This window comes from Capricornis sumatraensis, chromosome 5 (genome assembly GCF_032405125.1).
Source record: "Capricornis sumatraensis isolate serow.1 chromosome 5, serow.2, whole genome shotgun sequence".
Classification (NCBI taxonomy): Eukaryota; Metazoa; Chordata; class Mammalia; order Artiodactyla; family Bovidae; genus Capricornis; species Capricornis sumatraensis.
Window position 1 is genome coordinate 45,225,929 of NC_091073.1, and position 15,014 is coordinate 45,240,942.

General features: G+C 36.2%; 1 protein-coding gene across 3 annotated transcripts in view; it reads right to left on the reverse strand.

The window, feature by feature from the left end:
- The window catches only part of LOC138080338 (platelet glycoprotein 4-like), a 40,517-nt gene that overhangs the window by 13,924 nt on the left and 11,579 nt on the right, over positions 1–15,014 (reverse strand). For all 3 annotated transcript variants that reach the window (XM_068973329.1, XM_068973327.1, XM_068973328.1), the window contains 4 exons: positions 9,943–10,103; positions 6,836–6,983; positions 6,235–6,414; positions 1,594–1,685 (listed from right to left, as the gene is read on the reverse strand). In XM_068973329.1, the coding sequence (XP_068829430.1) occupies positions 1,594–1,685; positions 6,235–6,414; positions 6,836–6,983; positions 9,943–10,103 (581 nt within the window). The remainder of the gene's footprint in view (positions 1–1,593; positions 1,686–6,234; positions 6,415–6,835; positions 6,984–9,942; positions 10,104–15,014) is intronic.

The following is a 15,014-nucleotide window of genomic DNA, read 5'->3' on the forward strand; positions in this document are numbered from 1 at the left end:
ATACTTTCCACTTCTTTTAACTCTTGTGTGAACTGGCATTTAAATAGGGCAAAGTTTATTAATTTATACTCTGGTACCTATGTAAATTATATTTATATTTATATATATATATATATATATATATATATATATATATATATATATATATATGGAAACAATGAAAACAATAGTGGTGATAGTTCCTCTGCATACTCAGACACTTTTTGGTGATAGGAAATGAGTTTTTCACACTCCTAACATATCATCCAGTAAGATGTCAAGGCAAGTTGTTGCTTCTTTTTTAAACAGAATAAGCTGCTCAGTCTGCCATGTTTAGTCTTGCCATAGTCAGTTAAAGTAACCTTGTCCTAATCTCAAACTCTTGTGAAATTCTTACTCCAATTAGGAGCACTTAGTAATTCTCGAAATCTCTCTCTAATATTGAAATGGAAGCAATGCTCACTTTCCTCTATATACAGACACCGATGTGATTCCCCTAAAATGAGCATTTAGAAATGTTTTTTTTTCCTCCATTAGACTTTTCTATTTTAAAAAAAAAGGTGTGATTATGGTCTCTGTAGAAGAAAAAGGATTCCATGAGTATTTAACAGTTTTATGCAATCTTTTAGATAACTGAGTGTCACATAAGGATTAATCTATAAAAGTATTTTCATCTCTTTTGATTTTGATTACTTTATTCTTTGTCAGGAAATCACTGATCTAAAACTAATTTTAACTTTGAAGAGAAACTTCTGTCTCCCTTGATATTTAATGAGGTTCTTCCTGTTTTAGACACGATGAATTAGGTGTACTCCAGATAAATAGGCAGGAGTTAGGGAAAAGTAGGAAATCATGGCTGTATGAACATATCTCATTTACTACTTCACAGGAGGTGTGCTTTTTATTTTTCAAGTTTAATATGTCAGTTTTAGAACAGGAAATAATAATTCCATTTTGTGTTGATAAATATTTTAAAAAGCTGAGTTATCAATAAAATCGTTTTGAGAAAATTTTGAAAGAGAAAGTCATGAAAGCATTGGCATGGATTCATTAAGCTGCCATATTTACAGACATACTTTGTCATGTCCTGGGAATGAGCAGTTTTTGTATTTCATGCTCAGTTCAGTCGCTCAGTCGTGTCCGACTCTTTGCGACCCCATGAATCACAGCACGCCAGGCCTTCCTGTCCATCGCCAACTCCAAAAATAAAACATCAGTAAGATATACTGGATGCTAAAATGATGAGTTGACATATTGATTTTCTTCCTTTTCATTTGCAGTTATGTAATTTTAGGGTGTATGATAATACCAGTTATGCAGCAGAGATGGAAACAGTCCCTTTAGATTTCTTTATGTAAGAAAACTTGTTCATCAAGATCAGTCCTCCAGTGGGGCGGATACTCAGCACCTATGCACTAGTGTGATCAGTTGTCACAACTAAAGGGTTAATGCCTGATAGACCAGGAGTTTCTAGGGCTGAGATATAGGCAGCTCTGTTCCATAGGTTGATGCCTGTGCCTTACCAGTTGGTAAATAAGTTTCTTGTCTGCCTTAGAGTATCCTAGTCTCACACACACACACACACACACACACACACTTTGCTTGAATACTTACTTTTTGCCTTTATATGTGTCAATTCTGGCAACTTTGCTTATGTCATCTTTTCCACTGAAAACTTTATAAACTCCATCTGCAGTATTGTTGTACTGAAGAGATTCATACAAGAAAAAATTACTTCTAAAACAAGCCATGCTTTCCAAATCATAAAATATGTAATTAACTCACTTTTGCATTTCTCAGACATTGGTTGTTCATGACTATTTTGTGTGATTTGAAATATATAAGCAAATAAATTTTCATAATTACTGATTTTTAGTATTTTTATAAAAACAAGATATAGAAGGTGCCTAGAAACAAGTGCTGGATGCTGAGACAAAGGAAGAAAACACTTCAGAAGCTGACATGATCCAACTCCACTATTTACTAGCATGTGAGATGACTGCAATTGTGTAGTAGTTTGTGGTAATTCTATTCTTTGTTTTAATTAAGCCAGAAAGGCCATTTTGATCACTAGTCCTGTTATATTGAGGTGAGGGGATAGGGAACAAATCCTATGAGACCATGTCATATTTCTAGAAATTTTCTCTGTGTTATGATCTTTAAAAGTGGTTACTAAAAATCACGATGGTATGATCACTCACCTAGAGCCAGACATCCTGGAATGTGAAGTCAAGTGGACCTTAGAAAGCATTACTACGAACAAAGCTAGTGAAGGTGATGAAATTCCAGTTGAGCTATTTCTAATCCTGAAAGATGATGCTGTGAAAGTGCTGCACTCACTATGCCAGCAAATGTGGAAAACTCAGCAGTGGCCACAGGACTGGAAAAGATCAGTTTTCATTCCAATCCCAAAGAAAGGCAACGCCAAATAATGCTCAAATTACTGCACAATTGTACTCGTCTCACATGCTAGTAAAGTAATGCTTAAAATTCTCCAAGCCATGCTACAGTAATACATGAACCGTGAACTTCCAGGTGTTCAAGGTGGTTTTAGAAAAGGCAGAGGAACCAGAGATCAAATTGCCAATATCCACTGGACCATGGAAAAAGGAAGAGAGTTCCAGAGAAACATCTATTTCTGCTTTCTTGACTATGCCAAAGCCTTTGACTGTGTGGATCACAATAAACAGTGGGAAATTCTTCAAGAGATGGGAATACCAGATCACCTGACCTGCCTCTTGAGAAACCTGTATGCAGGTTAGGAAGCAACAGTTAGAACTGGACATGGAACAACAGACTGGTTCCAAATAGGAAAAGGAGTACGTCAAGGCTGCATATTGTCACCCTGTTTATTTAACTTATATGCAGAGTGCATCATGAGAAACGCTGGGCTGGAAGAAGCACAAGCTGGAATCAAGATTGCCGGGAGAAACACCAATCACGTCAGATATGCAGATGACACCACCCTTATGGCAGAAAGTGAAGAGGAACTAAAGAGCCTGCTGATGAAAGTGAAAGAGGAGAGTGAAAAAGTTGGCTTAATGCTCAACATTCAGAAAACCAAGATCATGGCATCCGGTCCCATCACTTCATGGTAAATAGATGAGGAAACAGTGGAAACAGTGTCAGACTTTATTTTCTTGGGCTCCCAAATCACTGCAGATGGTGACTGCAGCCATGAAATTAAAAGACACTTACTCCTTGGAAGGAAAGTTATGACCAACTGAGATAGCATATTCAAGAGCAGAGACATTACTTTGCCAACAAAGGTCCGTCTAGTCAAGGCTATGGTTTTTCCAGTGGTCATGTGTGGATGTGAGAGTTGGACTGTGAAGAAAGCTGAGTGCTGAAGAATTGATGCTTTTGAACTGTGGTGTTGGAGAAGACTGTTGAGAGTCCCTTGGACTGCAAGGAGATCCAACCAGTCCATTCTGAAGGAGATCAGTCCTCGTTGTTCTTTGGAAGGACTGATGCTAAAGCTGAAGCTCCAGTACTTTGGCCACCTCATGCGAAGAGTTGACTCATGGAAAAGACTCTGATGCTGGGAGGGATTGGGGGCAGGAGGAGAAGGGGACGACAGAGGATGAGATGGCTGTATGGCATCACCCACTCTATGAACGTGAGTTTGAGTGAACTCCGGGAGTTGGTGATGGACAGGGAGGCCTGGCGTGCTGTGATTCATGGGGTCGCAAACAGTCGGACATGACTGAGCAACTGAACTGAAAGATTAGATGGTCTTCCCAGGTGGCACTAGTGGTAAAGAACCCACCTGCCAATGCAGGAGATGTAATGAGAGGCAGGTTTGATCCCTGGGTCAGGAAGATCCCCTGGAGAAGGGAATCCAGTATTCTTGTCTGGAGAATCCCATGGACAGAGGAGCCTGGTGGGCTACAGTCCATGGGGTCACAAAGTCAAACATGACAGAAGTGACTTAGCGTGCATGCAAGCACACAAAGATAAAATTGTTGTTGTTGTTCAGTCACCCAATTGTGTCCAACCCTTTGTGACCCCATGGACTGCAGCATGCCAGGCCTCCTTATCCCTCACTCATCTCCCAAAGTTTGCCCAAATTCATCCATTGCTTTGGTGGTGCCATCCAACCATCTCATCCTCTGATGCCCTCTTCTCCTTCTTCCCTCAACTGTTCCCAGCATCAGGGACTTTTCCAATGAGTCAGCTGTTTGCGTCAGATGACCAAAATATTGGAGTTTCAGCTTCAGCATCCATCCTTCCAAAGTGTATTCAGGGTTGATTTCCCTTAAGATTGGTTGGTTTGATCTCTTTTCTGTTCAAAGGACTTTCAAGAGTCTTCTCTAGCACCACAGTTCAAAGGCATCAATTCTTTGGCATTCTGCCGCCTTCGGAATCCAGCTGTCACAACTATACATGACTACTGGGAAGATTATAGCCTTGACTATATGGACGTTTGTCAGCAGAGTAGTGTCTCTGCTTTTCAACACACTGTCTGTTTTTGTCATAGCGTTCCTGCCAAGAAGCAATCACCTCTGATTTCATGGTTGCAGTCACTGTCTGCATTGATTTCAGAGTCCAAGAAGAAGAAATCTGTCACTACTTCCACTTTTCCCCTTTCTATTGCCATGGAGGAATGGAGCTGGATGTCATGATCTTAGTTTTTTTTTAATATTTAGTTAAGCAGACTCTTTCACCCTCATCAAAAGGGTCTTAGTTCCTCTTCACTTTCTGCCATTTAGAGTGGTATCTTCCACATATCTGAGGTTGTTGATGTTTCTCCCTCCTATCTTGATTCCAGCTTGTGGAATCCAGCCTGGGATTTCTCATGATGTGTTCAGTAAATAGGTTAAACAAACAGGGTAACGGCAGACAGCCCCATCATACTCCTTTTTCAATCTTGAACCAATCAGTTGTTTTATACAGGGTTCTGACTTGCTTCTTGACCCCCATCCAGGTTTCTCAGGACAGGTAAGATATTGTGATCCACACAGTCAAAGGCTATAGCACAGTCAGTGAAGCAGAAGATGTTTTTCTGGAATTCCCTAGCTTTCTCTAGGTTCCAGTGAATGTTGGCAATCTGATCTCTGGTTCCCTTCCTTTTCTAAACCTAGCTTGGACATCTGGAAGTTCTTGATTCACATAATTCTGAAGCCTATCATGCAAGATTTTAAGCATGACCTTACTAGCATGGGAGATGAGTGCAATAGTCTGATAGTTAGCACATTCTTCAGTTAGCTCCTTCTTGGGAATTGGGATGAGGATTGACCTTTTCCAACGCTTTTGGCCACTGCGAGGCCTTCCAGATTTGCTGACATATTAAATGCAACATCTTGATGGCACCATCCTTTAGGGTTTTGAATAGTTCTTCTGACATCCATCACATCCACTAGCTTTATTAACAGCAGTGCTTCCTAAGGCCCACTTGACTTAAAGATTGGATACACAGGATTAAAAACAGGATTAGCCAAGGAAAAAATTAAAAGTCTTTGAGTTAAATACTAGTAACTGAATTTATTATCTCTTAATGCTTTCTTAATTGATATATAACCTTGCATTTCTAAAAACTGTAGTAAAATAGCAACGATGAACTGGAGACTATAACTATTTTGTATAGTGACAAGCGTCATCATAGTCAAAATTTCAATTCAGTAGTCAGATTAGCCTATTTATAACTCAAAACATTAAGGAACAACTAAGTTCATCACCAAATTCACATTTTTTCTTAATTTCCATACTGTCATTTCATCACTTTAGTAGATTACTAATCAGCTATTAATAATTCTATGAAAATATGACATGCTGATATATCAGGCTCATTGTGCTCAATTTTTGCTGTTTTAAATATTCATTTAAACAAATTTGTAAGAAGTCTAGAGGAGGAAGAATGACATGATGAATATATTCAACAGAAATAAATTAAAATGTGGCATTACCCTTGATTTTTTAAGATGGGAAGTCAAAACTGAAAGATTGCTCAAAGCCTTAGCAGCTTGCAATCTAATTTTAGACAGCTGTATATTTATCGGAGTAGAAACTTGATTAGATGTGGGTTTCTTAGTTTAAATTCAGTTGTTAAAAATTAATTTGTTTCATGCGGATAAGTTAATTTTCCCAACTAGGAAAGCTAAATCCATGTGAATAGAGATTTTAAAAACTTACAGTTATGTATTCCCAGATCATAAATAGGGTTAACATACTAAATGATAAAATTATGAATTGCCAATGCCATTATATTTATATAGTTAGAGTCTAGCAGTATTGATGTTCATATTTGTTACTCACAGGATAAAACACACCAACTGTCGTAGGAATAGAATATGGAACCGAACTCAAGAATGGATCCTTATAGCCCCACAATAGTTCTTTCAGAGTTCTCTTTTGAAACATAAAAGAGTTTGAGTTTTTGATAAATACATTGAGTATTATCTGAACAAATGTGCTTGGATAGAGATGGGGTGTAGCCTATAAAAAAAAAAGGCACAGTGTAAGACACCAGTTGCAGTATTGATTTTTTACAAGAAGTGGATAAATAGTACATCTAAGTTTAATAAAACTTTTAATTGTATCTCTAAAATTACTGCCAAATCTTTGGAAGATTAAAAGTGTAATGTTTCTTCTATTACATTTCTGTCTTGGTGTGAGCCACAGGAAGACGACTTTCAGTTAAATCCTACTTTTTTAAATGATACACTTTAAATGGTCTTCTCAATTCAGTTGATTATTCTATGATCTTGTCATATTTCCAGATGATTGTAATTCAGAATGTCATGAGAATACATTTTCATCAAAATTACAAATGATATCTGATGATAGTTCTAATCATGAAATTAATTACAGAGGATTCTAAAGTATTACACAATCAATAATATTGTTGTCTACTCACTGCTACAGCCAGGTTGAGAACAGTGAATGTGTCATTCTCTGTTCCAACTGATAGCGAGGGTTCAAAGATGGCACCTTTGGGCCGTAGGAAAGAAACTGTGTGGGTCTTAGAGTCTTGGGTTATAATATCCTTGGCTAGATAACGGACTCTGAAAAACAGAAGTAAAAAGAAAATTCAGAAAAATCATTGTCACAAATGCCATTCATTCATGCAGTAAATAAATTTTTTGAGTATGTAGATGGTCAGAAATTAGGCTAAACAAGTAAGTTAAAAAGATATATATGCCAGATGCTGAGTCTTGCAAATTAGAGAAAATCAGGGAGAGGTGTCTTAGTTGTGCACAGCAGGGAAGAAAGAATGTGTGTTTTTATAGGAGTTTACATAGACTCTGTGGGAAAACACAGAACAGGTACAGACCCAGGCTAGGCATGGTTATGGTGGGGATAATAGACAGGATACAATTCCATATAAGTAGGCTGAGGGACAAACAGAAGTGTAGTTAAGCAAAATAGTGTTGAAAATAGCATGTATAAGACGTAAGGACATGGTGTAATTTTGCATATGCAGATGTTTCAATATATTTGGTTTACAGAGTCAGAGTAAGAAGAGTGGTGGAAATAAGATTACTAAAGTAAACAAGACCTCAAACATAAAATGTTGTACCCCATACTCAAATGTTTAGTTTTTTATCCTGAGGTCAGGAGGAGACAGTAGAGAAGTTGAAGGAAGGGACAGTAAGAGCACGTTTCCTTATTAGATCGTCTGTTCATAGTGAACAGACTTTCCTGCACCGACTTTTTCATAATTTCCAGCATTTTAATGAAAACTAAAGGTATCTAATGAAATATAATTTCCACTTTACAGGTCAATTTCCCTCCATCCCTTCCTCATATATTGTATATTTATTAGTTCTGAGCTCCTGGCTCTAACATCTCTAGGCAAAGTACCAACCACTTTTTTAGGAATGTGGTGAAGGGTTGTTATTATGGAAACAAAATCTTTTGCAATTAACAAGATATTTACTGAGATGAAATAAGGTATACATTGCACTGTCCTATATTTGACTGTCTATTATTTGAGGTTAAAATAGGTATCTATTATTATCTAAGATAAAGACTGAAACAAAATCATGGGACTGAAATGTTTAAAATATAACAAATAAAGAAATCACACATTTCAATCAGGTATAATAAAAATGTAAAATTCATGTAGGGTAGGTATTATGAGTATTTTTTATCCCCAACCACAGTGCCTGGTACCTGGTAAGTTTTCAACAAAAACTTTTTGAACAAATAATTAATGTTTTACATTATCTCAAAAAAGAACTCAGAAAAAATAGAAATATATTTTACTGTTAATATAATTTCTTCAAGGTTTTATCATTTACTTTTCTCCAAGTCCTGTAAACATGCAAATAATATAAAAATCTGAAACAGCATCCAGGACAATCTATTATCAGTCAATTACTGTTTTCTCTTAGATAGTTGTATTTTAAATTTAGATTATCTATTATTAACATTTAAAATTAAAGTGCTCCGATTTTCAGGAATATTTATGTGTTATAATAATTGAGATGATAGTAAAACAACTGTGACCAAATTCTAGTTTTACTTAGTTGTACTTATAACACTGTACCAGTATATGGCACTCACTAAGAGAAAAATCCTTTAAACTGAGGCCTGTGTTTAGAATGTACTTTTAGAAAGAGAACATAATTACTCAATTTTTGGTTTAAAAATTAGAATACAGGGAATTCCCAGAAAGTCCTTTGGTTAGCACTTAGCAATTCTACTTCAGGGGAGCACAGGTTTGATCCCTAGTCAGTAAACTAAAATCCTAATCCTTGGCTAAGTTTAGTCTCTTTTCTTACTTTCATAGTTAGAAAAGTCACAGTCTTGTAATTTAGATAGGAGAAAGGTACACAAAAATCTTAGTTACCAGTTCCTAGGTCTGTGTGAACATGGTAAATCATTTCACAGCTCCTGGAATGAGTTTTTTAAATTTACAGGATGAAACTTTCTGGCAAATTATTTCCCATTAGTGCTGATACCTAAAATTCTTTTCAAAAGTGTGTTAAACTGTTAAGGCATGCAAAATAAAGGTACAGCTTATTCAATCTCAGTACTGGACAAAATGAAACTACTAACTGAATAAAAGTACCCTTAAGACCTGGAAAATAGTTTAAATAGAAATTCTTAGCAAGTATTATAGTTATGTAAAATCAGTTTAACGCTGTGATTCTCAAATTTGAGTATGTATTGAAATCCCCAGAATATTTGTCAAACTCATTACTAGGCTCAAAACCAAGTATATCTGATACATTTGGTCTAAGGTGCGGCCTGAGATATTGCATTTCTACCTAATTCCCAGGTGATGTTGATGTTGCTGGTCCAGAAACCACAGTTTGAGAACCACTCATAGAACCTACATTTTAAGTTTTAGGATTTTAAAATACTCTGGTTTTTAAATTTTTGATAGATTTTTTAAATTTAGCTTGCATATGTTAGAGCTGTTTTTTAAATTTTCTGTTTTACTTTATTTTTAAATATTTATTTTATATAGGAGTATAATTGATTAACAGTGTGGTGCTAGTTTCAGTTTTACAGCAGTGATTCAGTTACATATGTACAGACACACACACACATATATATAATATATACACTTCTATACATATCTATTCTTTTTTCAAATCCCTTCCCCATGTAGGTTATTACATTATATTGAGTCGAGTTACCTGTGCTATATGGTAGGTCCTTGTTTGTTATCTATTTTAAATACAGCAGTGTGGATAGGTTGGGAGTTTGGAATTGACCTGCAGATGCTGCTAGAGTTGAGAACAAATGCCACAAGGGTAAAACACTGGTAACTTCTTAAATATAGAGCAGTTAATTGATGCTGGTAAATTCATAATAAAATCTGTATTTCTTTTACTCATTAAATCCTTAGATTAGGGTTTTATTAATATATAGGCAGAAACAAATATTTCAGTGTATGTTAATGGCAAGAAAGTAATAAATACATTTCAATACAGTGACATTTGTCAAGTGGAAGCTTTTTCAGAAATACCTGTCTTCAAGGAAAGAGTGCCATGTATTTTGGGGACTCACCTGTACGTGTAAGGACCTCTTTGCTTAACTTTAATTTTGCTGCTATTAACTGCCACTTCCTCTGGATTCTGCACATCAAATATCCAAAATTGTCTGTAAACATTAGCACCTGCTTTAACCCAATTTTTAAAAGCAATTGTACCTTCTTCAAGGACAGATTCCTGTGAAAAAGAAAACAAGTTTGGGTTACTTCTTTGTAGTCAATAAATGCACTTGTGGGAGTTTCAAACCTTTATTAGTCAATGAAAAGACTAAGCTCAAGTACTTGCATATGAGAACTTCTGCAACCCGCCACATGAAACAGAAGTGTTTTCAACACATGATGGTTGGCAGTCTCTTTTAGTCGATCTTTTACAAAGAGAATCAGTGTGTAATATTGTACACCTGTCTGCTGATTGTAAGGCCAGCCACTGACAAGGTTTAGAGTGATCATATTTCAATAGTGCAATAGTTTGTAACAATTTACTAAGCAAATTTTATTAAACCTTTCCAAAAAGTTCTTACCAGGTTGAACATTAACTTTTCTACCCTCAGCAAGTTGAACTGAGGAGGAAAAACAGAAATGAGAAAAATCTAGAGATAACTGGAAGTATTTTCATTTTTCATGCTGTCACAATCGTTTTACATTGTGTACATTGGAGCTGCTACAGCGAGTGAGACCCTCTTATGTTTCACAACCAATTTTCCTTCAAAAATGCTCAGTCGTATCTTGACATCTTATTTCTATAGTAAGCCCAAAATAAAGACAAAATTAGGTATGGAAAAAGTACTATGGCTTGTTTAAATGTAAAGGTGTTGTGAGGATGTTGAAGCTGAAATCAGTCCTAAAGAAGAATTAGATGTTACTTCCCATTTCAAGGAAGCACATGGACATATACATTATTATTTTCACATTGTAAGAATCTTAAAGACTAATAACAATTGTTTATCATGACTCCAAGGCACATATCTTATTAAATGTTCTTAATTAAAGGAACTTCTAAGTATTTACAGAATTGAAAAGGAATTGTGGTAGAATATACCCGGAAGGACAGAAAATTTATTCATTCTAATGCTTATACATTGAATATCAAAACACAGTATAAGCATATCATGTTTTTTCTTCTGAAGGCTATGAATCATTTTTCCTTAATAGTTCATTTGTAGATTTTTTTTCAACTGGGAAAGTGGAAATACAAAACTGAAATGTATGCATTGAATTATCAGATGTTAGAGTTAGGGTCACCTAATCCCATCCATTTTTTAGGGGTCTATAGAAAGCAGATGTCTGATTCAATCCTGTATGACAACTTAATAGTAGATAATGGAGAATGCAAAGAATGGAGGAAAACAATAGAATGTAAAAGGCTAGAGATCTCTTCAAGAAAATGAGAGATACCAAGGGAACATTTCATGCAATGATGGGCACAATAAAGGACAGAAATGGTATGGATCTAACAGAAGATATTAACAAGAAGTGGCAAGAATACACAGAAAAACTATACAATAAAGATCTTAATGACCTAGATAACCACGATGGTTATCTAGAGCCAGACATCCTGGAGTGCTAAGTCAAGTGGGCCTTAGGAAGCATCACTATGAAAGAAGCTAGTGGAGGTGATGCAATTTCAGTTGAGCTATTTCAAATCCTAAAAGATGCTGCTGCTAAAGTGCTGCACTCAATATGCCAGCAAATTTGGAAAGCTCAGCGGTGGTCACAGAACAGAAAAAGGTACATTTTCATTCCAATCCCAAAGAAAGGCAATGCCAAAAAATGCTCAAACTACTGCACAGCTGTACTCATCTCATATGCTAGCAAAATAATTCTCTAATATCTCCAAGCTAGGCTTCAACAGTACATAAACCAAGAATATCCAGATGTTCAAGCTGGTTTTAGAAAAGGCAGAGGAACCAGAGATCAAATTGCCAATATCCATTGAATCATAGAAAAAGCAAAGTTCCAGAAAAACGTACTTTATTGACTATGCCAAAGCCTTTGAGTGTGTGGATCACAACTAACTGGAAAATCCTTAAAGAGATGAGAATACCAGACCACCTTCTGTGCCTCCTGAGAAATCTGTGTTCATGTCAAGAAGCAACAGTTAGAACTGGACATGGAACAACAGAATGGTTCCAAATTGAGAAAGGAAAGGAGTATGTCAAGACTGTATATTGTCACCCTGCTTATATAACTTCTATGCAGAGTACATCATGTGAAGTGCCAGGCTGAATGAAGCACAAGCTGGAATTAAGATTGCCAGGAGAAATATCAATAATCTCAAATACACAGAAGACACTGACCCTTATCACAGAAAGTAAAGAGGAATTAAAGAGCTTCTTGATGAAAGTGAAAGGAGAGTGAAAAAGCTGGCTTAAAACTCAACATTCGAGAAACTAAGATCAGGGCATCTGGTCCAATCACTTCATGGCAAATAGATGGGGAAACAGTGAGAGACTTTATTTTCTTGGGCTCCAAAATCACTTCAAATATTGACTGCAGCCATGAAATTAAATGATGTTTTCTCCTTGGAAGAAAAGCTATGACAAACATAGATAGCATATTAAGAAGCAGAGACATTACTTTGGCAACAAAAGTCTATCTAGTCAAAACTATGGTTTTTCCAGTAGTTGTGTATGGATGTGAGAGTTGGACCATAAAGAAGGTTGACTGCCAAAGAATTGATGCTTTTGAACTATGGTGTTAGAGAAGATTCTTAAGAGTCCCTTGGACCTCAAGGACATCAAATCAGTCCATCCTAAAGGAAATCAATCCTGAATATTCATTTGAATAACTGATGCTGAAGCTCCAGTACTTTGGCCATTGTTACGAAGATCTGACTCCTTGGAAAAGACCCTGATGCTGGGAATGATTGAAGGCATGAGGAGAAGGGGACAACAGAGGACAAGATGGTTGGAGGGCATCACTGCCTCAATGGATGTGAGTCTGAGCAAGCTCTGGGAGTTGGTGAGGGACAGGGAAGCCTGGAGTGCTGCGGTCAATGAGGTCCCAAAGAGTAAGACACAAATGAGTGACTGAACTGAATGGAGAAACAGGTCTTTCACTCCAGTGTCGTGCTGTTCCCACCAGTAAACCTTGACTACTGTTATTATACAAATTCTATCCACCCATTAGAGGGGAGACTTCTGGTCTTATTTACTTTCTTAGATTGCTTTAACTACTTTGTTCTTCGCATTACTGTATAAACCACTTATGTGGCAATAACTCATGTAAAATTATAAGTTCTTTTCTTGCTGTTTTACCATTTTTATGTTTATTCTCCATCCAGGGAAATTAAAGCCTCTTAAAAAGCAGAAATATACTGAAAATACTTTTCATCTCCTCTCCTGAGTACCAAAATATTCTGTTTGCAATCAGTTGCAAGCAGTTTCTGTGTTCAGAAAATTTTCTTATATGTGTATGCATTATGAACATGTATGTGTGTGCATGCTGAGAGAAAGAAATTAATTCTTTTCCTTGTGTTCTGTAGTGAATATCATAGGGAAATTTAAAAAATTATGTAAAATTACTTTTGTTATACAATAATCTCTAAACATTTATCAAATGATATGAACAATGTCAAGGTTATGAATTATCCTTCATAAAAACTGGCAAAACTTTGTCCTTTTTCTAAAGCCCTTTGGCAGTTTCTGCTTTCCACATTCATGGCAACTCATACCATTGACTTTTAGTTTATCTAGCAAGATTGTATAAGCCTACCATCTCCACATAAATTTGCTAGGAATCATAGTCTAAAATATTGTTAGGAAAAAGTTTCTACCATGCAGTCCTTAAAAAGCAGCTTAGAAATAAAGTATATATATATATAAATATATATAAATTAATCAATTGTTTTAGGCCATTTCAAATGCTAGAGTTAGGGTATCATCTTTTAGAATTGAAAGGAATCATAGAGTCCCAGATCTATACTTTAAAATTTAGGTAACATCATGAGATGATATTCTGATCTGTTAAAATTAGGTACTTTAATTCTACTTCCTTTTTTTAAAATGGTGTTTGTATGCAGATAATAACTTTCCCAATTTGGTATTAGTCCATTTAATGAAGCTAGTAATGATAATGATTTCAATGGCAAACAAAAACTGACCAGTACTAAAACTTGTATATATTTGTAAAATAAACAGCATAAACTGAGTGCTCATGAGGTAGAGGTAAGGCACTTGGCTCACTGTGGTGGTGATGGTTTAGTTGCTAAGTCATGTCCAACTCTTGTGACCCCATGGGCTCTGGTCTGCCAGACTCCTCTGTCCATGGGATTTCCCAGACAAGAATACTGAAGAAAGTAGCCATTTCCTTCTTCAGGGATCTTCCTAACCCAGGGATCAAACCCGTGTCTCCAGAATTACAGGTGGATTCTTTACTGCTGGGTTTACATATAATTCAGAAATGCTGCTCCTACTGTTGGCCAGTTTCTCTGACCTTTTGTTTCTACATTCAGACTCTCCAGAAAGCAAACCTGCTGTCCAGTTTTATATGTAATCTTTACAGTAATGATAAAATCTATCTGAGCGCCAGCCTTTGAAATACATACTGATGTTCATATCAAATTACTTGTAAAACCTCTTTCCAGGGAATACAGGGAATACATTTCCTTCAGTAACTCAGTTGGATATCTTACTGTTTACAATCTTTACTCCTCCCTCTCCCTATTTAATCCTTTTATCCCAGTGCATCCCATCACCCATCAGTTCTGTGTATTCTACCACACTAGACCATAGTGCCTTTTGTTAGTGCAGACTGACAGTAATTACTGCAGAATGAGCAGTAATCTTTCTAAAAGGGAGTCTTAAATGGCATGAGAAAGAGCCACAAAAACAAGCCATGTAGAGGCTAAATAATATGCTTCTTAACGACTAATGGATCTCTGAGGAAATATAAAGTCACCTGAAAACAAATGAAAATGAAAGCATGACAATTCAAAACATAAGGAATGCAGCAAAGCAGTTCTAACAGAAATTTTATAGCTATACCGGTTTACATCAGGAAACAAACAAACAAACAAAAAAATCTCAGTTAAGCAACCTAGCCAGACACCTAAAGAAGTTAGAAAGAGAGGAATAAACGTTTACCCAAT